This window comes from Gobio gobio (assembly GCF_949357685.1).
Source record: "Gobio gobio genome assembly, chromosome: 6".
NCBI classification, from domain to species: domain Eukaryota; kingdom Metazoa; phylum Chordata; class Actinopteri; order Cypriniformes; family Gobionidae; genus Gobio; species Gobio gobio.
The window spans coordinates 33,839,780-33,866,670 of NC_137102.1; the positions used below are offsets into that span (position 1 = coordinate 33,839,780).

General features: G+C 37.6%; 1 protein-coding gene across 3 annotated transcripts in view; it reads right to left on the reverse strand.

Annotated features, from left to right (window-relative positions):
• The window catches only part of rock1 (Rho-associated, coiled-coil containing protein kinase 1), a 216,025-nt gene that overhangs the window by 46,813 nt on the left and 142,321 nt on the right, over nucleotides 1–26,891 (reverse strand). For all 3 annotated transcript variants that reach the window (XR_013816703.1, XM_079819469.1, XM_079819468.1), the window contains exons 9-16: nucleotides 26,790–26,881; nucleotides 17,609–17,768; nucleotides 17,438–17,501; nucleotides 17,255–17,343; nucleotides 15,015–15,063; nucleotides 13,187–13,322; nucleotides 8,420–8,499; nucleotides 7,396–7,642 (exon numbers count right to left, since the gene is read on the reverse strand). Coding sequence is in view for 2 of the 3 variants with exons in the window: in XM_079819469.1 (XP_079675595.1) it covers nucleotides 7,396–7,642; nucleotides 8,420–8,499; nucleotides 13,187–13,322; nucleotides 15,015–15,063; nucleotides 17,255–17,343; nucleotides 17,438–17,501; nucleotides 17,609–17,768; nucleotides 26,790–26,881 (917 nt within the window). In the remaining variant the exon portion in view is untranslated. The remainder of the gene's footprint in view (nucleotides 1–7,395; nucleotides 7,643–8,419; nucleotides 8,500–13,186; nucleotides 13,323–15,014; nucleotides 15,064–17,254; nucleotides 17,344–17,437; nucleotides 17,502–17,608; nucleotides 17,769–26,789; nucleotides 26,882–26,891) is intronic.

Sequence of the window (26,891 nt, forward strand, 5' to 3'; positions counted from 1 at the left end):
GCAAAGATTTCAAACAAACTTCTTTCACGTTATCATTATGGGGTATTGTTTGTAGAATTTTGAGGAAAATTATGAATTTGATCCATTTTGGAATAAGGCTGTAACATAACAAAATGTGGAAAAAGTGAAGCGCTGTGAATACTTTCCGGATACACTGTAACATTATGACCACCTTCCTAATATTGTGTTTGTCCCCCATTTGCTGACAAAACAGCCCTGACCCGTCGAGGCATGGACTCCACTAGACCCCTGAAGGTGTGCTGTGGTATCTGGCACCAAGATGTTAGCAGCAGATCCTTTAAGTCCTGCAAGTTGCGAGGTGGGGTCTCCATGGATCGGACTTGTTTATTCAGCACATCCCACAGATGCTCGATTGGATTGAGAGATGGTGGGAAATTTGGAAGCCAAGTCAACACTTCAAACTCGTTCTGCTCCTCAAACCATTCCTGAACTACATTTGCTTTGTGGCAGGGTGCATTATCCTGCAAAAAAAGAGGCCACAGCCACCAGGAAATACCGTTTCCATGAAAGGGTGTACATTGTCTCCAACAATGCTTAGGGAGGTGGTAGGTGTCAAAGTAACATCCACATGGATGGCAGGACCCAAGGTTTCCCAGCAGAACATTGCCCAAAGCATCACACTGCTGCCTCTTGCATTCTTCCCATAGAATGCTTACGCTGTCCACTGTTGGCACTTTTGGTGGTGGACCGCATGGGCCAGCATGGGCACCCTGACTGGTCTGCGGCTATGCAGCCCCATTTGCAACAAACTACGATGCACTGTGTATTCTGACACCTTTCTATCAGAACCAGCATTAACTTGAGCAATTTGAGATACAGTAGCTCGTCTGTTTGATCGGACCACACGGGCCAGCCTTTGCTCCCTACATGCATCAATAAGCCTTGGCCACCCATGACCGCCGGTTCACCACTGTTCCTTCCTTGGACCAATTTTGATAGATACTGACCACTGCAGACCGTTAACACCACTCAAGAGTTGCAGTTTTGGAGATGCTCTTGACGGTCTAGCCATCACAATTTGGTCATTGTCAAACTCACTCAAATCCTTACACTTACCCAATTTTCCTGCTTCCAACACATCAACTTAGGGGACAAAATGTTCACTTGCTGCCTAATATCAGTGTTAATTTCATTGACAAATAATTTTCATCAACAACCTTTTTTGACTGACGAAAACGATACAATAACTAAATAAAAACTAGTGTTGGATGACAAAAACGTTGACGAAAATCAACAAAAATCACAAATAAAAACGAGACGAAAATGTTAGGGAGGGACGATTAGGGAAGAGATCCAGTCAAAACTGATGTCCTGTGTAACAGATGCGCACATTTGATTTGAACGTGCTGATCTAACCACTGGAAAACACGGCGCTGTTGCACGTTCTACAGGCTCACGCATCCCTACAGCGCTCCAGAGCGGTTCACAATCAATGAATAGCGCACATTTATGCCAGGCAATTTTTTATGACTGCTGATGAATAATGACAACGTTTACTTTACAATGTCTATATAGTAATATGTATTAGACGTAGCAATGCATATTTTATCTCCCTCATCTGAACTTGAATGAGCATCCTGCATCTGCAATAGAGGCGTAGACATTTCAAAATAAGAGTCAATGAGTATTTCAAGCTTGTTTATAATTAAAAGTCACGCATTATATATTCGTTTTTGGTTACACAATAAACTGTATTTAATTCATAGTCAGGAGGAAAGACCAGTATTTGACACAATAAAGTATCAGGGTTATAATAGTTAACTAAAACCATTTAAAAAACTTAATTACTTGAAATTAAATAAATGTTAACTGAAATAAAAAAAAAAAATAAACTTATTTGAAGCTTTAGCTTAACCTGATATGGCCTACTAACTAAAACAGAAATACAAAGTTATAAAAACTATATAGATGTTTTTAAAAAACAAACAAAAAAGTGAATTGAGCTCTCTTTCATGTATTTTTAAACAAAATGATGTCAATGTCAGTTCAAGTGACAGTCGGTTATGTAATGCTTAACTTCTTAACCCGCACCGGTTCGTGGGCGGGGGGGTTGACGGAAGTGGGGGGGTGTGTACTTTTATTTACTTTTGTTTTATACAAAATATTCAATCAACTATCACAAACTATGCATCATTTGAAAGCTAAAACACTCAAGATTCATGTTCTGAACTTGTTTTTGCAATAAATACACCAGAGAGGAAAGGGTTAAATGAAACGCTAAAGGACCGTCCATGTAAACATTAGCAAAATATCAGCGTTACTCATCTTTCATCTCCTGTCGTTCAGATCAGATCGGACGAATCCAATAAACACCCGCATACATCTCTGTGTAAGAGTCCATTCTTCAAAATGCATCCCACTTTTTAATCCAAAACAACGAAAAAATAGGGAAAAAAAAAAAAAATCCTCCGTTGTTTGCAAGAGAGTTTTGAGTTAGCGTGATCAATCATGTCCATTTTCAATGAAATATCGATTCTATTCCGTGTCTGGCAAACTCCCCCTGCTAGAATAGTTTCTCCCACGTATTTTAAACCCTCCCCCGTCTCTCTCCTTCAATCAGAGTCTCTTCTGGGATGCATCATATAGAGGAAGTGCCTTACAGGCTTGGTGAGCTGTCAATCATTGCGCCCATGGTTTTCGTTGGATAAAGGCACTCGGTGCCCAGCCAATGCCTTTCCAACAAAGGTTTGATTGATGGACTTAGTAACCAATCAAAAGGCATTATCTTGCGCAGTTTGCGTAAGTAGGCTTTGGTGAATACTGTTTGTGCGCTGGCTGCGCGTTCTCCATGGCGCAACTGCAGTGGAGCGCGCAGTCTCTCACTGACGCTTCCCATCAGCTAAATGAGTTTTTTACACTTTGTAATCTCTGTAAATAGTTGCTTTAGATTTTCAGTAACTGTTTATCGATTATAATTAGTAGTATATTGCAGATTTATTTGAATGAAAAACTACTCTTTACAATAGCAAATGTTCTGAAATAAATGGCCTTTTTGAAATGATGCCTAGACTTTTCTTGACATAAAAGCTCACAGAAGCTACATTACTGAGAGAATCATCCTCATATTTGAATCATGACATGATTAGACATTCAGTTTTATATTTAAGTTATTTTCAGGCTCTTAACATTAAATTATAATATTTTTTTCCCTAAGTGAAAACAAAAAACAAAAAACGTGAGTCACTTACATGTATATTTACATGTATATTACTCTGTTCCCATATTACTTTGAGTTATTATGACTCTTGGGTAGCAATATTTCAAGTGTCTAGTTTAAAATAAGACCAGGTTTATGAATATAGACCATAGGGTTTAAGAGCTGCAGACATTTTCATTTGGGTATATCGTTTTCAAAGAATTCTCAAAAATGGGGCGCTTGTTAAGAGGTTAAATGCTTAATGTTTTACAATTTAACTAAACTCATTAGATTTTAAGAATCTAAGATTTTCTGACTTTTCAGTTTGGTCCAAATCAAAATTACAGGTGTGAAACCTCCCCCGTACCACGGTCCGGACCAAACAGACGATATTTGGTCAGACGAAAAGAGGTAGTCTCGGTCCGGATCAAACTGAACAAAGGTTCGGTTCGTTTCTAGTGTGAAAGCATTTTCTGTATGGTTCGTACTTTCAGACCATTTGCAGGAAGTTCCTGTTTATGTTTAAATATTATAATGTTATTTTTAAACTTCATCTAGGCTACATTGATTATGAAAAGTGAAAAGATGCGCAATATGTCAGAAGACAGAAGGTCAGAAATTATTTTGAAAGAAATTTTGTATGATTTTGCTTAGAAAGCCTTTCTTTAAAGGGTTAGTTCACCCAAAAATGAAAATTCTGTCATTAATTACTCACCCTTATGTCGTTCGACACCCGTAAGACCTCCGTTCATATTCGGAACACAAATGAAGATATTTTTGTTGAAAGCTGATGGCTGAGAAAGGCTTCAGATAGGCCTCCATTGGCATTCAGTACACTTATACTCCCAAGACCGATAAAAGGCACTAAAAATGTCGTTACAAAGTCCATCTCACCACAGTGACTCTACAATAATCTTCCGATGCGACGACAATAGTTTTTGTGCGCAAAAAAAATCTAAATAACACCTTTTTCCAACTTGTTGTTACTGCCTCCACGACGCATGCGCGAGAATATGACGCAGATCCGGCGTTCGGACAGATGACCCAGAAGTAGGGATGGCTCGATACCACAATTTTGTCTTCGGTACGGTACCACAATCTAATACCGAAGTACCGATATTAAATCGATACCATACAGGGTCTGAATTTTGATGCGGGTATTGCGCATAATTTTACTCGCTCTCGCAAGTTTTGGGTTTATGAAGCGGGAAATTACCGCAAATGTTTATTATTAAATTAATCAACAAAGATTATCACATTAATCAGTCATTTGGAAACTTTTTTGTAAGTAATTTCAGCATTACTGCGCGTCTCCATTCTCTCAAAATGAGCAAATTGCTTCTGGCTTCAAAAGACATCATGCAAAGCAGTCTGCGCGCTCAGATTCAACACTTTCGCTTCCGTTGCGGGACAGCTGACGGAAATCACTGCGCACGTCTTTTTAAACCTCGCCAATTTTAACATGCAAGCGATTTTATAGCATTTCGTAATACATATGGGATGAGAGCTCTTTGAGAGAGAGCTTTCTTTGCGCTCATGCCAACAACAAACACACACACACACACACACACACATACACACACACACACAGGCCTAAAGAGCTCAGGCCTAAAGAGCTCGCGCATTCCAAATTAAATTGTTTTTCCTCAGTCAAATACACACAAAATGATGTCAAAAATGTAAATCTTTAGTGAGTAGTCACATAAACAGAGTTGGGTATGTCTTTCGCGGATGTAAATAGTGCAATAGTATGCGTGCAGATATTAGGTCTAAAGTAACGTCACTGGTTGAAACGAACGCTGGAGATTTCATTATATTTAAACTATACGATCTTATGTATGTGCGTTAATCAGTGTTAAAAGAAAAATGTCTAAATTAGATCGTTAGAATTATGCACTCACCTGTCGATCTCATAATGTCTTACAAGTCAGGAATTAAGTGACCGATGCTTGGCAAGGTTTGATGGTTCTTCAGCAGTTTTATAAGCAAAGTAATTCCAAGTTTCACGTCTACTCTCTTTTTTTAATGAGTTTTGTGCGTGTTGAGTGAGATTCAACTGCTGTATTCATCTTGTTCTGTTGCCACATTTGCCGGTTTCACGTCAGTTTGGGTAGCGCGCTGCCACCTAGCGGTGTACTTCGGAACAGCAGCATATACCGAAATGAGCAAAATCATGATATCGTACCGTTTGAAATAAAATATATACCGGTATTTTTCCAGTACCGGTATACCGCGCATCCCTACCCAGAAGCGATTTGTTTACGAGCAGAGGAAGACGCGCGTGTCTAAGCTGTTGGATTCTACATTGATCGTGCTTTAGGTCTCGGCGTAGTGCTCAAAATGGGGCTTAAGTGTGTATTTCATGGATTCCCGAACGCCGGCGCTACGTCATATTCTCGCGCATGCGTCGTGGAGGCACACGCGGAAGGCAATAACAAGCTGGATAAAGGTGTTATTTAGATTTTTTTTTGCGCACAAAAACTATTGTCGTCGCATCGTAAGATTATTGTAGAGTCACTGTGGTGAGATGGACTTTGTAACGACATTTTAAGTGCCTTTTATCGGTCTTGGGAGTATAAGTGTACTGAATGCCAATGGAGGCCTATCTGAAGCCTTTCTCAGCCATCAGCTTTCAACAAAAATATCTTCATTTGTGTTCCGAATATGAACGGAGGTCTTACGGGTGTCGAACGACATAAGGGTGAGTAATTAATGACAGAATTTTCATTTTTGGGTGAACTAACCCTTTAATGTGAATTTCGTTTTGTATAAATCGTATCCTAATTTTAATCTACGTTTAATCAGATAATTGCCTGGATTTAATAAATAAGAAGCAAATAGTCTATAGCAGACAATAATCGCGGGAGCGATCACATGCTTTGCACATGAACTGGACCGCGTCTCAAATAAACCGAAACTCAGCAGGCTACTTGTCTCACAAACATGAGAAATATGTGTATATAAAGCTTGAAATGTCCACTTTAAAATGTAACGAAAAGAAAATAGTCAAGCAATGTGCACTGTTCAATAGTGGCAACGATATGTGTCCGTTCATTCATTCTTGTCAAAGACGCTGGCGTCAGACGCATGTCCGCTTACAAACCAAGCAATGTCCAGATGCAGCCCACATAGATGATGACGAGTGGACGCAAGTGTGTCATGTAAAGTTCTTTAGTGCGCTCGCATAATTGCAATGTGAAACCAAACCAAAACTAACCGAATGTATAAAATGTATCAAAACATGAACTTCGGTTCGGACCTTGGTGCGGACTTTCAGGTGTAAAAATACCCTAAATCTACTGTAGATTTAGTCGACTAAAACTAGACTAAAACTAAAAACAATTCAGGTGACTAGAATATGACTAAAACTAAATGGCATTTTAGTCAAAAGACTATTACTAAAACTAAATCAAAATTTGCAAGTATAAGTATAAGTCGCATCAGTCAAAAAATGCGTCATGAAGAGGAAAAAAACATATAAGTCGCACTGGACTATAAGTCGCATTATACTGGACTATAACGTCAGCTTCACACCGAACGCGCAAGCGTTGGCAGGGCAGAAGCAGAGCAGAAACAGTGCAGAGAGCAGGAGCCGCGCTGTGCATTCACACTGGCAGTGTTTGTCTCGCGCAGCTGAGCCTCTCCCGGCAGAGCGTTCAAGCACCCATCTGTGGACTCATTCATCCAGCTCTAGACATCTTGCTTTCCGTCCGCGATTAGCTTTCTTTGTTTTCTTCATTACAGTTAAAGTAACCTCTGCTTTTCGCCAGTCACTCACAAGTTTCTCACTCACTCCAAACTTTCTTTCTGCTCGATTACCGTTTTCGGCTGCATATTTTACTAGGCCTACCTACAGTTTGTAATTTGCAGAATAGGATTTTCTTTATGGGGGGCATTTTGTTTGTGTTCAGTCTTTCTCAGTTGTCTTTAAGTTAATATTTCAGTTCACAATTTTTTCAGTTTTCAGTTGCTTTCAGTTAATTTTTTCAGGGGTAGGCTACAGGAGCAGCATAGAGCGCCCTCTCGCGGCAGTAGATGTAAATGTACTATGCAGTAGCTAAATGTTTATTCTTGTCAGTCAGTATGAATTCATTTTGATATATAAGTCACACCTGACTATAAGTCGCAGGACCAGCCAAACCATGAAAAAAAGTGCAACTTATAGTCCGGAAAATACGCTACTCATCTGTGGTCTATGTTGGTGGCATTAAATCAGGGAAAGTATAACCCACTCTTACCTTGCAGTTCTCTGATCTCCTCTGAGCCCTGGCTGCAGGTTCGTCTCTCTGTGTCTAGCGTGGTCTGCAGCTGTAGAAGCTCTTTTTCCAGCTGTTGTTTGACACTCTCTGTTGTGCGGCTCTTCTCCTGCAGCTCACGATTTACGCCCTCCAGCTGGCTCACAGACTTTACCATCTCCGTGTGGCTCTTCCTCAAACGCACCACTGTGTCCGACTCAGCCCGCAGAAGGTCATTGGCTTCCCCCAGCTGTGGAGGACAAGGTTGTGTGAGGAGATGTTTCTTAATTGTCATGTGGTTTAAACACCTTTGAAAGAACCACAGAGCCACATTTGTTGGATGATTTTTTTTTAGGAAATCATCCCACAAATGGCCTCCAAAACAATTTGATACCATAGCAAAATTTTATCAAAAATATTGGAGCACTTTCCCTTTAACTATATTAAAATAAAAATAGAATAAAAAAAAAGTTATGCATTGAAGCAATAACATGTAGCCTTTAAAAAATTTTTTTAGTATATAACTGTAAAGACTTGAAGCTACTAAATGTCAACACTGATTTGTTTTATTTTTCTTGTAAGTGTTGCGGCAACAGGATTATAAGTCTGCATTGACACTACGCAGATTTATCCGGACACTTTTTTGGTAATCATTATGTTAATCATAGCAATTTTTGGGAGCAGGGCTAAATAGTTTTTCTAGAGCCCTGGTGAGGCCAGTGGTTCCGATTTTTACTTGCCCTGGCAAAAATTTCACTGGCCCAACCACAAAAAACCAGGAGGGAAAAAAAGTTATTGTTAAAAGATTATATATATATATATATATATATATATATATATATATATATATATATATATATATATATATATATATATATATATATATATATATATATATATATATATATATATATATATATATATATATATATATATATATATATATATATATATATATATATATATATAACCACCTCATCTAACTCTTAAACATTCATAATTCGAGAGATGTTCTTGATAAGCTTACTTGGTTCTGTAGCTGGGCGATCTTGTCATTGTTTTGACTGATTTTCCTCAAGTCTTCTAGCTGCTCCTTCAAAGTAGACACTAGAGAAAAGGAAATTGACCACACACAAACACACACAGGAATTAATATGGGGAAGGGGGGATGCTTAATCTTTCCTTATAGCATGTTAACAGAGCAATGAAATTTGTATTATAAGGACCTAAATCTCACTTGGGTGAATTATATTCATTTTAGGCCTATGGTCCTGTTTCCATTAACTAATTTACAGACTGTCATAGTAGATCAGACATATAGCTGCTCTTTGCTGATTCTGGTTCTACTCAGAACATTTCATGAACTGAAGTGGCCAACTCAAAAGCCTGTTTAAGGCTGGGCAGTATGAATGAATGCGAAATGTGTCCATTTTGAAACAACTTTAATTTCAGCTGTAAAGCAGCCCTACAGAAGAAAACGCGGCCACGAGTAAGATCAGTCAACCCAGAGCTTGCCACACAACCTTGCCTCTTTTGGGTTTTATTTTTTTAAATATTAAACCTATGAATCCACGATAAAAGGGACAGAGCAAGAACACATCCAGGGATTTTAACTGTATTTGGCTAGATGTGAACTGAATTGGAACAGTAATTGGGCAGAAACAGAAGTTCACAAGTATAGACAAGAACACATATTGAGAAATGGCTCAAGATCAATAAAAAGGATGGTAAAAGAAGTGTGCCATACAATGTGCAATATTTTCTTTTATCTTACTTTTTCTTCTTCTTCGTCTTTCACTATGTCATACTTTAGTGACAATGTTTGATGTTTTGAATTTTTTTTTTACTGTGAACAAGAATTAATTTGTTTAGGGTTACATGAAGCTAAATAAATAATAAAAAAAAACTGATTGATTGAGTGATATGATGCAGGGCAACAACTCACTGTGTAATGAAGTTTATAGAATGCCGTTAGAATATCCCTAAAATTCAAGATATGGGGCAAAAATGGCCGTTTTAGTCTCAGGGCGATTTTACACTGGGGATTGTTGCGGTCCGCGTCAGAGCACGCTTTTTCCCATCGGTGCTATGCGCGAATACACTTGCAGGCTCACTCTCGCTCGTATCCAAAGTAAATCATCAACACAATCATTCCTTACATCATGTGTTTTAATTGAACTAAATACATCGTCATCTGATAAACTGATAAAAAATTAATTTTCTTGCGCACTCGAGTCTGTGTTGCTTTCACATTCACGTGAATAATGGCACTGTTCAAGCGCAAGTTGCACAACCAAACTCAGACCACCTCCTTCAGGCAGTCTCGAATTCGGTACCCCTGAGCTCAGCTTACCCAGGTCCGCATGACAACTTTCACATTACCAATTTTTAATATGAACCATACCCAGTTTTGAACTAAACTGCTAGTGTGAAAACACCCTCAAATATTTACATCATGATATACAGTATAAGCAAGATCACATGAGTTCTGTTTTTTTGTGTCCAGAATAGCACGAAACGAGTGCAAATGCGTTACTGATCTTATACAACAGTTTAATACAATAAATAAGTAGGCCTAAGTTAATATTGTGTTTTAGACTAAATATTGTCTGTTTTGCGAACGAAAATATAAAGACAAAGCAGAACTGTCCGTCTCCGACTCCGAGCAATACACAGTGGCATTTCATTTCTGAATCCACTTTTTGGACGAATCGAATTTTGATTCAATAGACCATAAAGAGAACCATTTACATTTACCATTTTCATAAAGAGAACCATTTACTTCACTCCTGAATGAATCAACCGGTTGAACGAATCGAAAAAACGAATGACTCAATGACTTACTCCATTAGACATTTACCGTGACCTACTGGCAGTTTTAGTTTCTTATTTAGTAGGGGTGTAACGGTACACGTATTCGTACCGAACCGTTTCGGTACAGGGCTCTCGGTTCGGTGCGCGTGTGTACCGAACGGTTCCGAATGCAATCTTTAACAGTTAACAGTTGGCTTGTTTTAAGCGTGGAACACACTTCAATCCTAGTTCCCACTCTAACATATTAAGTTTTCAGTCCATTTTATCACGAAATTCAAACGATAAATGCCGTTTTGACGCTCTTTAATGTGACAACTGATCACAGTATAGGTGCGTCAATTCAAGCGGCTGCGGCGCGCGCGCGAGTGAACGCGATCATCTCTTCCAGAAGAATAAACATGAATTAATATCTTAAGGTATGTCGAGGATAACACTTACTGAAACGTATCATATGTCGTGTAATCGCTCAATCAGTGTTTTAATCGCGGAAGACGTCAAACAGCTTGTAAACAATGTCACGCAGCATCATTTACCTCAGAGTCAGAAGTCATTCAGTGTCCACAGCTGTTAATTCACTAGAGAAATCAACTCTTTCACTAATTATATGCACTATATTAGTCTATATATATATATATATATATATATATATATATATATATATATATATATATATATATATATATATATATATATATATATATATATATATATATATATTAGGGATGCCACAATTCTCAAAACTGTCAAACACGCGATTACTGGACTAAGTAGTCTTACTTCGCTAATACTGTCAAATACACACAAGGTTTACATAAACACAGTAGGTTATGTCTAAAGTGAAAGTAAAATTGGCGCGTGTCTGTAGATAAGATGTGTAGAGGTCTTAAATTGACAACAGCGCAGCTGTCCTTAAAGGGACAGTTGAACACGTGAACACGCTGTCCTTAAAGGGACAGTTCACCTCTAAAATTATGTCATTATTTACTCACTCTAATATTGTTCCAAACCTATATTCATTTCTTGATGACAGAATTTTCATTTTTGAGTGAACTATCCCTTTAATGTTAATACAACAACAAAAGACAAAGAGAAAATCACTCAATGCTCTTGACTGAAAAACTAATACAGTAGCTTTAATAAGAATCAGTGTATATTTTATAGTGAAGTCTATGTAGTGTTTTAATTTTACATTTATTAATTCGATTTCATACTTAAATGCTGCTGTACAGCTCTGAGCTGCCGGTGTAAATCTTTATATATATTTATTGTATATTTTACAATACACTAGGAATGTGTACAAGGGTTTTTAAGTAAAGTTTTAAGTGTAAGTAAGGTTTTTCAATTCTTTTTAGTAAAAGAAAGAAAGAAAATAAAGAAATTAAAAAAAATGAATTTTTTCTTCTTAACCTCTTGCTGTTCCTGTCGCTTAAAATAGAATAGAAAAAAAATGATGTGACAAGCCATCCGAACCGGACCGAACCGAAAACCGTCGTTAAAAACCGAGGTATGTATTGAACCGCGGACTAACTGTATTGTTGCATCCCTAATATATATATATATTAATTCTACTTAACCTGTTAGTGATGTCTTGATTATTTAATGCTCTGTTTAGATAAATCTAAACATGAAAAGGACAGACACTAAGATTATATTTCAACAACGAATTGGAGAAAAAACTTTTATAATTAGATTTAGGAGTTAATGCAAAAACTGCCTTGTGTGAAGTTTACATGTTTGCACACAATGTGTAATTTGAGTGTTGATTATCCTATAACTAAACATGAATATCAGCTGAATATAGGCTCATAGTTTAGGCTCTGTTGTTAACCTTTAATAGTAATAATGTTCAAGTAAGGGCTCCCTATATAGTTTACAGCATTATCTTTAAGAAACTTTTAGTTATAATTAGGGTTGTAACGGTATGAGATTTTCACGGTATGATAATCTCCGAAAATATCACGGTTTTACGGTATACGGTATTAAACAATCATTATTATTTTGCTCTATTTATTATTATTATAATCATCAGCTACAATGACCCTTCAATAAATGAAAACAGATACGTTTTTTTGGTTGAACATATGGTTTATTATCAAACTTAAAAAATAAATAAATAAAAAACTTATGGAAGTATGAGTCTACCTAAAACAAATTACAAGAAATTAAAAAAATCTCCCATTTGAACAAAATGAGGAATGCTATTTCTCTTTAGATTAGAAAAGAATAAACCAAACTGTCCTTCCTCCTGAACAGCATAAATGGGAGAGCAAAAAGTGCAGGGCCATGTTTGTTAATATTTTCCTGAGATTATCATAGCAGCATGCATTTCTTAGCTTTTTTTTCAGGCCAGGTTATGATGAAGAAAGCCGAACTTTTATTTTGACAGGTTGCACTAACCAACAATGAGTTTCAGTCAGTGTATTTGATGATTATTCTTTATAAAATTATAAAATGCTCATTAAGTTCTCTCAGAGCAGCTCTGGATATATTCATGTGTTCACGTCGTCATATAGTGAGTGAGACGGCTGACGCTTTAAACACCATGACGGTTCTCAAGTCTTTTTTAAAACTGCTGTACCGACCCCGTACCGAACCGTGACTTCAAAACCGAGGTATGTACCGAACCGTCAGTTTTGTGTACTGTTACACCCCTATTATTTAGAGTATAATTGCATTAAAAATAATTTCATATTTCCATATTAATAAAAACAAATATTAAAGGTATAGTTCACCTAAAAATATTTCTTTCTGAAGCTACTTTTTGTAATGTCTATTTGTTTTTTAACATAAAAATGACTTTAAATTATCTTTTGAGAGTCATTTCTAAGCCAAATTTGATGTGCGATTAATTAGATTAACTAATCGCCACATTGAGTAATTAGATTAAAAATAAGTCGCTTGACAGCCATAATTGCTATATAAAGTAACATTTAGCAAAAGCTGAAGTCTTATCAGAATTGGGATGAGACTGAATCCTCACCCTCATTCTCCAGATTTCTTCGTTTTTCAGCCTCCTGGTCAGCCTTCCTTTGATGTTCTGTTGCTCGGTGCTGGATCATGATCTTATCTTTCTCCAGTAAAGACATGTTAGCCTCTACACTCTTCCTTAGGTTACTCTGAAACATGTCAAGACAACAGAATGACTAGAAATCGAATTAACATACTAAAAATAATCCAAGTTTTACCAGATATTTAACTTTATTTATCTATTGGAGCCTTGCATACAAATACAGGTGCATCTCATTAAATTAGAATTGTCGTGGAAAAGTTCATTTATTTTAGTAATTCAACTTAAAAGTGAAACTAATATATTATATAGACTCATTACATGCAAAGTGAGATATTTCAAGCCTTTATTTGTTATCATTTTGATTATGGTTTACAGCTTATGAAAACCCCAAATTGAAAAATCTTGAATATTATCTTAAAATTGAGAAAATTTGAATATTACATGAAATCAATTTAAAAAAAGGATTTTAAGTACAGAAACGCCGGCCCTCTGAAAAGTATAATCATGCATATTTACTCAGTTTGGGCCCCTTTTGCATGAATTACTGCCTCAATGCGGCATGGCATGGATGCTATCAGCCTGTGACACTGCTGAGGTGTTATAGAAGACCAGGATGCTTCAATAGTGGCCTTCAGCTCTTCTGCATTGTTCAGTCTCATGTCTCTCATCTTTCTCTTGGCAATGCCCCATAGATTCTCTATGGGGTTCAGGTCAGGCGAGTTTGCTGGCCAATCAAGCACCGTAATCCCATGGTCATTGAACCAGGTTTTGGTACTTTTGGTGTGGGCAGGTGCCAAGACCTGCTGGAAAATGAATTCAGCATCTCCATAAAGCTTGTCTGCTGAAGGAAGCATGAAGTGCTCTAAAATATCCTGGACCAAAACCAGCCAATGACATGACTCCCCAAACCAACACAGACAGTGGAAACTTCACACTGGAATTCAAGCATCTTGTACTGTGTGCCTCTCCATTCTTCCTCCAGACTCTGGACCTTGGTTTCCAAATGATACAAATTCAAGCTCTCATCAAAAGAGAGGGCTGGACCACTGAGCAACAGACCAGTTGTTTTTTTCTTTAGCACAGGTAAGACGCTTCTGACCACATTTGTCCAGGATCCGTCTGTGTGTGGTGGCTATTGATGCAGTAACTCCAACCTCAGTCCACTCCTGGTGAAGCTCCCCCACACATTTGAATCGTCTTTTCCTGACAATCCTCTCCAGGATGCGGTCATCCCTGCTGCTTGTGCACCATTTTCTTCCACACTTTTCCCTTCCACTTAACTTTCTATTAGCATGCTTTGATACAGCATTTTGAAAACATCAAACTTCGTTTGCAATTACCTTTTGAGGCTTTCCCTCCTTGTGGAGGGTGTCAATGATGCTTTCTGCAAAACTATCAGGTCAGCAGTCTTCCCCATGATTGTGAATTGTACTCAACCAGACTGAGAGACCATTTAAAGGCTCAGGAACCCTTTGCAGGTGTTTTGGATTAATTAGTGTGTTAGAGTGTGACACTTTGAGCCTACAATACTGAACCTTTTCACAATATTCCAATTTTCTTAGATTTGGAATTTGGGGTTTTCATAAGCTGTAAGCCATAATCAAAATTATAACAAATAAAAGCTTGAAATATCTCACTTTGCATATAATGAGTCTATATAATATATTAGTTTCACCTTTTAAGTTGAATTACTGAAATAAATGAACTTTTCTACGACATTCTAATTTATTGAGATGCACCTGTACATATCCTCTGTATTTATTTAGATACATGCTTTAGATTAAATAATTTCACTCACCTCCTCATCTAACTCTTTCATTATCTTGTCTAGCTTTGTATTGGATGCCCTGAGGGGGAAACGAATCAAAGAACAGATTTCACAGGCCTGATTTAAAAAAAAAATTATTTAGGTTTGGATATAGGGATGAGGAGATTAAATGGGGGAAAGGTGGGTGGATTGTTGGGGATGGATAGATATTCACATGGATGGTTGAATGAAAAGTTTGATTTGAGATGGATGATGGTGATTTGGGATAGTTAAATTGTTGCATTGTGGCTGGAGTGTTTGGTTTGGTTTGGTTGAATGTTTGATGGATATATTGAATGTATGAGTGTATGATTTGATTTGTTTGGATCGTGTGTTTGGTTATGGAAGGATGGATGGTTGTATGGATGGATGGATGAAGTGTTTGATTGGTTCTGGGTGGGTGGATGATAGATGGATTAAGTGTTTGATTTGTTTGTATCCAGTGTTTGCTTCAGGGTGGATGGATAGATGGATGAAGTGTTTGATTTGTTCTGGATGGGTGGATGGTTGGATGAAGTGTTTGATTTGTTTGGATCAAGTGTTTGCTTCTGGATGAATGAATGGATGGATGTGTGGGATTACAAATGTATACATTGTTATATATAGGTTCCAATGTAATAGAATATAACTGAAAACATTATCTATATTTGTGTTTTACATTTTGAAGTAAACTTGAGGAAATTCTAAGGAGATTACGTAAGACCGTGTAAGTGTTTGAGACATTAAGTCTTTTGTCTTTATGCACTTCCTGACCATTCAGCATAACAAGCTCAGAGATTGGTGATACTCTGTCTGGGCAGGTTTCCCAAAACCTGTATTTTCCAGGCCTGTTCCTGTTCTCTTCATTGTTTCTAAAATGAGCACCATTTGTCTTCAATGACTTTTGGAGCCCCTGAGTGGTAGGCTGATTGAATCTATGCATTTGAGTGACACTGTTATGCAGAGTGATTGGATTAGCATCTATGCATTTCATTGACACTGTTATGCTGATTAAATCAAGCATTGTATTGCTTAGAGTGTCTCCTCCCCTACTGTATAATCCCTCCCCTTGAAATGTATATAAAATACAATGTTCAACTGGCTTTAGTCAGACTTGGAACCTCAGCGGAAAGACAGCACGTTTTTCTCAATAAAGAATCCTGCTGAAAAACCTATCCAAGTTCTCCTGGTCTCTACTTCAAGAAACAACAGAAGTTCACAACCGATGGATGGATGGATGAAGTGTTTGATTTGTTCTGGGTGGGTGGATGGATGGATGGATGGATGGATGAAGTGTTTGATTTGTTCTGGGTGGGTGGATGGATGAAGTGTTTGATTTGTTCGGACCGGGTGTTTGCTTATGGATGAATGGCTGGATGGATGGATGAAGTGTTTGATTGGTTCTGGATGGATGGATGGGTGGAGTGTTTGATTTGTTCTGGGTGAATGGATGAAGTGTTTGATTTGTTCGGATCAGGTGTTTGCTTATGGATGACGGATGGATGGATGGATGGATGCATGAGGTGTTTGGTTCTGGATGGGTGGATGGATGGATGGATGAAGTGTTTGATTGGTTCTGGGTGGGTGGATGATAGATGGATTAAGTGTTTGATTTGTTTGTATCGGGTGTTTGCTTCAGGGTGGATGGATAGATGGATGAAGTGTTTGATTTGTTCTGGATGATTGGATGGTTGGTTGGATGGATGGATGAAGTGTTTGATTTGTTCGGATCAAGTGTTTGCTTCTGGATGAATGAATGGATGGATGGATGTATGTATGAAGTGTTTGATTTGTTCTGGGTGGGTGGATGGATGAAGTGTTTGATTTGTTCGGATCGGGTGTTTGCTTATGGATGAATGGCTGGATGGATGGATGAAGTGTTTGATTGGTTCTGGATGGATGGATGGGTGGAGTGTTTGATTTGTTCTGGGTGAATGGATGAAGTGTTTGATTTGTTCGGATCAGGTGTTTGCTTATGGATGACGGATGGATGGATGGATGGATGCATGAGGTGTTTGGTTCTGGATGGGTGGATGGATGGATGGATGAGGTGTTTTGTTAACTTTGGAGAGATGGATGAGGTGTTTGGTTCTGGATGGATGGATAATGAGTTTGGATTGGATCTGAATGAATGAGGTGTTTGGGTGGTTCTGAATGGTTGGGTGGTGGATGAGGAGTTTGATTGGTTTGGTTGGACAGATGAATGGTTGGATAAGGTATTTGGGTGCATGGGCAAACAGACAGATAAACACCTGCACTTCTGCTCCATCTCGTCTCTCAGCTGCATCTCACTGTGAAGTTTTTCTTCCAGCTGATAAATTCTCTTCTGAAGATTCTCCAACTGAGAGATCAGAGAAACACAACCAATTTAAGAGGCAGATTCACTATTATAATACTGTAAACTTTTTAATTTAAAGTCTTGGTTAGGTTCTTACATGACTCTTATCTTCCTTTGTTGAGCTGCGTTTGTCACTCTTTATAGTTGATTCCCGAGGAAACCTGTTAGACAGTCAATAATTGTTTTTGTTTTCTTCTCACTTTCATCAATCTAACACAAACAATTGGGATCTAAACACTGACTGCCTGTTCTGCATCTTAGTACTTACTGGTTATTGCTGTAGTAGGTGAAACCCACAAACGGAAGCTGGTTGCCTACAAATGCTTTAGGAATGGGGAATGTCTCCTCCTCCCCTCGATCTTCCTCAATGTCGTCAAAGTTGCTTGTGTCTACGTCACTGCTTAACTCCGGCACCACTGGAGCAGCCGCTACATGCAACAATAAAGATGTACATTTTAATGAGAACAAACAAAGAATGTCTGAAAGTCTGACACAATTTCATTTCAGTTGCTCTTGGTATATTTGTCTCTACTCAGCATTTCACGAGTTCGCACTTACATATAATTTATAGAGAGTAATTCAATGCGTATTTGGCGTGCTGTCCGGGGGGAGGGCTTCGAGCTCGGAATTAGGCCCGAACCCAGAGAACCCCCCGTATATGTAAGTGGTTTTAGAGTTAAAAAGTGTGGCGAAGGGGTGGTGGAAGGGTTGCTGATAACTGTCAACAAACGGAGGTAGGACTGCTGCGTATATATACCTCTATTTGTTGATTAGCTGAGTGCTCTCCACCTGTGTCAATTATCTGAACATGCTTCTCCCGAACCTTGTTAATAAGACATCATTACATGAAATGTACAAAAATTACATTTTTAAATAAGGATTTAGAAAATATGAGTAACTCAAAGAAATATTTCACAATAGCTAGTGTTCAGGTGAAAAAATAAAACTGGTGAATAAAATTCTTTAAAGCGCCACAAAGACTCATGAAACAGAACATCAAACTACATATACATTTTTTTTTCATTAGATACAAGCGCTTTCGTTTTCATATCAACATGAAAAAACAACCCTTCATAAACTGTTTATTGAAGATGAAAGTGATTCGAGTAAATGGCCAGCTGGTGGCGCTACGACTGTGACTAGTCACATCCATGAGATCAGCCATCATTACCAAACCTACAGCTCAAATTTGATGTAAATCACTCAATGAATGCAGAATATTTAAGACACTCCAAAAGGATTTATTTTATAATTTTGTCTGGCTCAGTTAGACAATTGTGGGTGGAGTTAGTGTAAATAGCCTCTGCCAACAAGGGGGCTATTTGCACTTGGTGCTGAGTCTTAATGTAGAGAAGCAAACCAGACAATACTCAAATGGATTCTATGGCACACGTGTTTGCCATGGAGTTTTATGCGGCTGCTAAATGGTTTGCTGCTGTGTTGTTGCTAGGGTGTTTTGGGTGGATGCATTGAGACCCAAGTCAAAGGACCAACTCCAAACTTCACTGATTTTTGGTGTCTAGATTACATGACAAACTCCGCTCCTGTCCTGCAGAGAAAATTAGCTCCAAAACACCTGCCTGGAAGATTCTAGAAAACCTGAATTACCTTGTTCCAAAACCTTCCAAGGTACTTGGAATCTTGTTCAGGTGTGTTTAATTAGGGTTGTAGCTGGACTCTGCTGGACAGTAGCCCTCCAGGAACTGAACACTGGTCTAGATGGTTAATTTTGTAATTTTGTTGTATTGAGCACCAGAGTGCATTTGTAGTAGGACACTCTCTCTGCAGCGGGTGGTGAAAACTGCCCAGCGCATCACAGGGACTCCACTACCTGCCATCGAGCACATCCAGAGGAAACGCTGCCTGCATCGAGCTCGCAGCATCCTCAAGGACTCCTCTCACCCAGCCCACAGACTGTTTTCTCTCCTGCCCTCCGGCAGGCGTTTCAGGATCCACCGGACCAGGACCAGCAGACTAAAGAACAGTTTTTTCCCCAGAGCTGTTTCTTTATTGAACTCAAACCCCCGTTGATCCACTTCCCTCATAAATTGATAACTCTCCTACCTCACATCTTCCTTCACTTTGTTATTTGCACTACCGACTGTTTATCACAGTAACAACTGTTTACATACGCATCTTGCACTGCCATATCTTAACTGGATTATGCTCATTTGCACTGCCGACTGTATTTATAGTACCAATGTTTACATTTGCATTTTGCACTGTACTTCTAACTGTAATATGCAACCACTTTCCACTGCACTTTACACTTTTTTTTTCCGGATAGCTCTGTCCATAATTTATTGCACTACCCTAATCCACTGCTATTCCTCATATTAGCCTAACATATTATTGTATACCTCTATCTGTAAAATTCTGTTTATAGTAATAGCCATCTGTATATTGTATTCATAGTACATATTCACCTGTAAATTCTGTTTATAGTAATAGCCATCTGTATATTTATTCACTGTACATATTCACCTGTAAATTCAGTTCTGTTTATAGTAATAACGTCTCTCTATTTATACATATTTATACATATTCAGTACATATCCATGTCCTGCACTTACGCATCCATTGTATATCCTGCACTTGCTGCTATTGCACTTCTGGTTAGACCTAAACTGAATTTCGTTGCCTTGTACTTGTACTTGTGTAATGACAATAAAGTTGAATCTAATCTAATCTAATCTAATCTCACTGAATCGTTCAGAGAAATTCTTCAGTTAAAGAGATAGTTAACTCTAGGGGTGTGCAATATATATAGTCTACGATAATATTGTGTTTATTGTTTTAACAATGTGCAATCTGACAATATCTAGTATGTCCCTCACTTTACAAAAAGATACCTAGAGAGTATATACATACACTATGTAATGTAGTCTAGTAGGTAAGACTAGTGCACTTGGACATTTAGAGTGCACGCTTTCACTGCGTGATTTAGTCTATTAAATGTATACATTCAAGATAAGGGGAAAAAATACCTCTGTAAGTCTTTTATATTTATATTGTTTAATATAGTTAATCAATAACACACAAAGAGGCCCATTTTTTTTCTCTCCAAACATCAGCATGATTACAAATGTGATATTTATTTTATACAACAGTTCAATAAACAAATTAACTTTCAATAAAGTTAATATTAAGTGACTTACATTTTAAACACAATATTAACTGTTTTTGCTCTATTTCCCTAATGAAAATAGTTCCAAACAAACAGTGTTAATTTTGACAGCATATTTTGATTTAGTTTTAGTCAGTCTTTTGACTAAAATGCCATTTAGTTTTAGTCATATTTTAGTCACCTGAATTGTTTTTAGTTTTAGTCGACTAAATATCATAAGATTTTAGTCGACTAAATCTACAGTAGATTTAGTCTCCTAAAATCTAATGAGTTTAGTTAAATTGTAATACAATTAGCATTACATAACCGACTGTCACTAGAACTGACATTTTGACATTATTTTGTTTTTGACATTAAACATACACAAAAGAGACCTCAATTAACTTCTATTTAGTTTTTATAACTTTGTATTTCTGTTTTAGTTAGTATATCATGTTAAGCTAAAGCTTCAAATAAGTTTGTTTATTTGTTTTATTTATTTCAGTTAACATTTATTTAAAGGTAGGGTAGGTAAGAATGAGTTAAAACACTTTTGTCCAAATTTGTTTAAACTTTCTTTATATGTCAATACATAATTAAAATGTAAGTACTCTGAAAAAGAGAGTATAAAATTCGAGTGACTCTAGACTTTTTAATCTGCAATAAACACTGCTCATTATTTTCGTCCGGGACGAAACAAGTGATTGGCTTGGGCGACTATCACCCTCTCTCGCTACCATGGCTACCACCGCTTTTGCTACAGGATCTGCCCACACACCCGTTTGTCTGCTGGACAGGTAATCTGTCATTTTGATTATACTTTTTTTGGTTTATGTTTTCATGAAGCATGTATCACTAGCACACGTAGCTGCCTAATATAGCTAACATAACATTACTTAGCATAAAGTTACAATGTTATACACCTAGTGAGCCATTAGTAGAGATGATAAATACTCAATATGCTTAGCTCAAGTTGATCGCTGTCGTGTTGAATTTCGCAAAATGTAACTTTGGATAACAAAATGCGTAAAAGCTAGTACACCGCATCCAGGAATTTTTTTAGAACTAAGTTAGCTTTAGCTACTACCCTCTGTCTAAACTCTTTTACCATGTTCACCGGGAACTTTACCTGCACGTTTATTTCGGCCTTTGGTTTGTTTTTATATTCTCTACCTATGTTTACTGATGTTTTTATCTTGTGTGTATTTTAAACTTTACCAGTATCGGTATTCTAGCTTGATAGTGAGTACTAAAAGACATCTTATTTGTTTATATTCATAATGATAAAGTTAGATTTTTTATTACATGTGATCATTCTGACATGATGTCACTACATGCACTCCACGTCTCAGGTAAATAATGCGTCAGCTGAGCGGTCGGCGTAGCGCGTTCATGTGATTTGGGGGCGTGGCTTTGGAAAGAGCCCAGAAGGGAGAAGGTGGAGTGAATGGAAATAATGAGCTGTCTTTAAAACAGTCGTGAGAGGTCTACAGACACTCAATATTGATACTTTCTTTTTCAGAGTACTTACATTTTAATTAAGAAAGTTTAAACAAATTTGGAAAAAAAGTTTTTTTTTACCAATTCTTACCTACCCTACCTTTAATTTTAAGTAACAAAGATTTTTTTAAATGGTTTTAGTTAACTATTGTAACCCTGATGCTTTATTTAATATGTGTTAAATACTGGTCTTTCCTCCTGACTATGAATTAAATGGGAATGAAATTAAATACAGTTTATTGTGTAAGCAAAAACGAATATATAATGCGTGACTTCTAATTATAAACCAGCTGGAAATACACCGGGACTCTTATTGTGAAATCTCGCCTTACTATTGCAGTTGCAGGAGTTCATTCAAGTTCAGATGAGGAGATAAAATATGCATTGTTACAACCGTCTAAAACATATTACTATATAAACATCGTAAAGTAAACATTGTCATTATTCATCAGCATTAGTTCATAAACAATTGCCTGGCATAAATGTGCGCTATTCATTGACTGTGAGCCGTTTAGGAGTGCTGTATTGGGGATGCGTGAGTGAGCCTGTAGAACGTGCAACAGCGCCGTGTTCTCCAGCGGTTAGATCAGCACGTTCAAATCAAATGTTCGCATCTGTTACACACAACATCAGCTCTGACTGGATCTCTTCCCTAATCGTCCCTCCCTAACATTTTCGTCTCGTTTTTATTTGTTGACGAAAATGACAGTTGATTTTTGTTATAGTTTTTGTCATCCAACACCATTTTTATTTAGTCAGTGAAATAGGTCATTGACGAAAATTATGACGAAAATTATTTGTCAACGAAATTAACACTGCAAACAAAGCCGTGGCAGTGTTTCATTACTGAACTCATTCACTCGTTCACTCAAAGAACAAATCGTTTTAATTAATTATTCAATGACTAACTCATTTAAGCTAGTCAAATGCTTCGTTCCTGAATCAGTCATTTGAATGAATCGGTTGAATCTCAATGACTCACTCCTTAACAGTGACTTGCTGCCACCTACTGGGGGTTTTAATTTCACATTTAAAGTATCTTTACATTTTTAAAATAATTTCTAATATCAATATTCAACATTTTATGTTTAAAACATCAAAACATTGTTTATGCATATATATATATATAAACTTTATTACAGGCTCTAGGCCCAACAACAAGACATACAACATAAAGAAAAGAAAAAAACAAAACAAAACAAGGCATAGATACATAAACACATACAGACATACTTTGATTCATGAGAGCCTTAACAGGCACCCATACCAATGTTTCCACAAATATGATTGATATCTGACTGAGCTGCACCTAGGGCTTGTGAGCATCATTATAGTACAGTTTTGAGACTCATCAAGTCGGGACATAAACTTGACATGAATATAATTAGAATATTATCAGAAAGTTGATTTATTTCACTAATTCCATTCAAAAAGTGAAACTTGTATATTATATTCATTTATTACACACAGACTGATATATTTCAAATGTTTATTTCTTTTAATTTTGATGTTTATAACTGACAACTAAGGAAAATCCCAAATCCAGTATCAATCTGAGGGGTGGGATAAACGGTTGTCTTTCAAATTCCCTCTGCACTTAATAGGATAGAGCTACAACCAACCAGAGCAACGAAGAAGGTGAAGCGGAGCTAGTTGATAGATGAAACTTTCGGCGTAGCCGCAAAACTCCGAACACATCTTCCTTTCTTAAGAATGACTTCAGTGCCGTTCTTTGTTCTTTTCTCAAAGAAAAGCTTAACTCCAAGTCTTCCAGAGTCGCGACCAAAGTCGATTCGAAAGACCGCTGTCCGCCAGCTTCTTTGTTTACAAGTAGCATGTGGAACCGGCGCAACTCTGCCGTCATTATGTCAGACCCGCCCACCGACTCTATACACGATGTGATTGGCCTGACCAGAGTTTGGTTTTTCCAGCTCGCAAACCAACGGAGAGTTGCTAGACGACCCTGGCTGCAAACTACATTTGCTGCCGCTAGGGAGCATCTAGATTTCTAGGCTAGATGCATACATTTAATTAGGTAAAAACAATGTCTTTATAAAGTTAAAAAAAATGCCCATAAAAAGGTAAAAATCTGTTTAAACTTATTGGAAAAGATGATTTCTGTCAATGCTGCGAACTGACAACCACAAATAATATTAAGAAAATCTAAAACTTTAAGAGTCAGCTGTCCACGGCAGTCCTAAACCTGCCAAAGCTACCAACACAATAAACACACAGCAAAATATTGTCTAACTATCGTTATTGAGAAAACCCCGGAAAATATCGAGATATAATTTTTTTGTCAACATCACACACCCTTAGTTCACCCTCATGTTGTTTCAACCTGTGTGCAATTTTAATTTCATGGTAGGGCTGGACGATTACTCAAAAATTAATTGAAACCGAAATTTAGAACCTCTAACCGACAAAATTTTCCCATGTCGGTTATTCCGGTTTTAGTCACGTGACTCCGCCCCGTCAGTCACATCAAGTGCAGTTTGCAGGTACACGGAGAGATGCAGGACTCAGGAGCAGTTATCTTTGTTTATAGATGCTCAGAATTAGTATGGTAATTGCATGTTTTACACAGTTTATACACGCAAGTTAATCACCTTTCTTATATGTGCTGATACACACACAGAGACGGTGCGCGCAAGCCCCGAAGCCAGATCACTTTCACTTGCGTCCTCATTAAGTTTGTCAATTGTATGTGTTTTAAGGCCTGCCAGTTTGAACATTGAAGCGATTTTAGTCCATCAGATGTGTATTATGTTGAACCAATGCCTGATATATTGTGACACACGAACACTCACAGACAGTAGCTTGCACATCACATGAAGATCGCACACAGAGAGGGGCGCAGAAACTCATTGTCAACACTACCCTGTGATTTATCAATAAAGTAGCTTAGAAACTCAACCGTTATAGCATAGATTTGTCTACCTTTGAAGTAACTACAAACCACAGCTTCATAATGAATAGAGACGGTACGACTAATTCACACACACAATTGCTCTCTCAATGCATTCAAATAAATGAAATGTAGGCCTACTGTGCTAATTTATCTTTAGTACAACAAACAGAAATCTGCCCCATAGACAATAACTGCTGAAAAGTGAGCAGTTTCCTTCAAGTATTTTAAAATCGCAAAAAAATGCACTTTCATTACAAAAAAATATCCCACCTTTAATAGTAGAACATATTTACAGTACAAACCTTATCAGTGAACTATGAGGGCAAAAAAAGGAAAGCAAAAAAAAAGGGGGAAAAAAGGGCAAAATAATCGTTCATTAAAGGTAGGGAAGGTAGGATTTGGTTAAAAAAAAATTTTTTCCAAATTTGTTTAAACTTTCTTTATATATCAATACATAATTAAAATGTAAGTACTCTGAAAAAGAAAGTATGAAAATTGAGTGTCTGTAGACCTCTCACGACTGTTTTAAAGACAGCTCATTATTTCCATTCACTCCACCTTCTCCCTTCTGGGCTCTTTCCAAAGCCACGCCCCCAAATCACATGAACGCGCTACGGCGACCACGATCAGCTGAAAGACGCATTATTTACCTGAGGCGAGCGGAGAAGGAGCGGAGTGCATGTAGTGACATGTCAGAATCACATGTAATAAAAAATCTAACTTTATCATTATGAATATAAACAAATAAGATGTATTTTAGTACTCACTCTCAAGCTAGAATAACGATACTGGTAAAGTTCAAAATACACACACAACACAGTGTCTACAACACACAGATACAAGACAAAAACATTGGTAGAGTATATAAAAACAAACCAAGGGCCGAAATAAACGTGCAGGTAAAGTTCCCGGTGAACATGGTAAAAGAGTTTAGACAGAGGATAGTAGCTAAAGCTAACTTAGTTCTAAAAAAAAGTTCCTGGATGCGGTGTACTAGCTTTTACACATGCATTTTGTTATCCAAAGTTACATTTTGCGAAATTCAACACGACAGCGATCAACTTGAGCTAAGCATATTGAGTATTTATCATCTCTACTAATGGCTCGCTAGGTGTATAACATTGTAACTTTATGCTAAGTAATGTTATGTTAGCTATATTAGGCAGCTACGTGTGCTAGTGAGACATGCTTCATGAAAACATAAACAAAAAATGTATAATCAAAATGAAAGATTACCTGTCCAGCAGAAATACAGCCTCTTGAACTCAAACGGGTGCGCCAGGGTTGCCAGGTTTTCACAACAAAATCCACCCAATTGCTACTCAAAACTAGCCCAAAACAAGCCCAATCGTGTTTCTCCGGTAAAAATCGCGTTTGGGGGGTAAAATATGTGTCTTTTTGGTAGGGCTGCCTGCTAAAATTCGCAAATCCCGGGGCAAAACATCACATAATTGGGGTCGCTTCAACCAGCGGACATGAAAAACAGCCCGCGGCAACAGTGTTTGAAGTAGCCCAACTAGGCAACAGTGGGGTGCGCGCATGTGGGCAGATCCTGAGCAAAAGCGGTGGTAGCCATGGTAGCGAGAGAGAGTGACAGGCGCCCAAGCCAATCACTTGATTCGGCCCGAACGAAAATAATGAGCGGTGTTTATTGCAGATTAAAAAGTCTAGAGTCACTCGATTTTTATACTCTCTTTTTCAGAGTACTTAAATTTTAATTATGTATTGACATATAAAGACAGTTTAAAAAATTTGGACAAAAGTATTTTAGATCATACTTACCTACCCCACCTTTAATCGGTAAAAAGTTCAATTAATCAAGATTTGTATTTTTGGTCAAATCGTTACAGCCCTATTTCATGGGGTCTTAAATTTAAAACAAATGAAAAAGTAACCAAGCTGGCAGATCTGAGGCTCAGAAACTCAACTCACTCTCTCTGATGCTCTCCCATGACCACTGGTCGTTCTTGAAAAAACCATGTCGCTTGATTTCCTCGACTCCATTGCGTCCTAACCGCACCTCCCTAGAGAGAG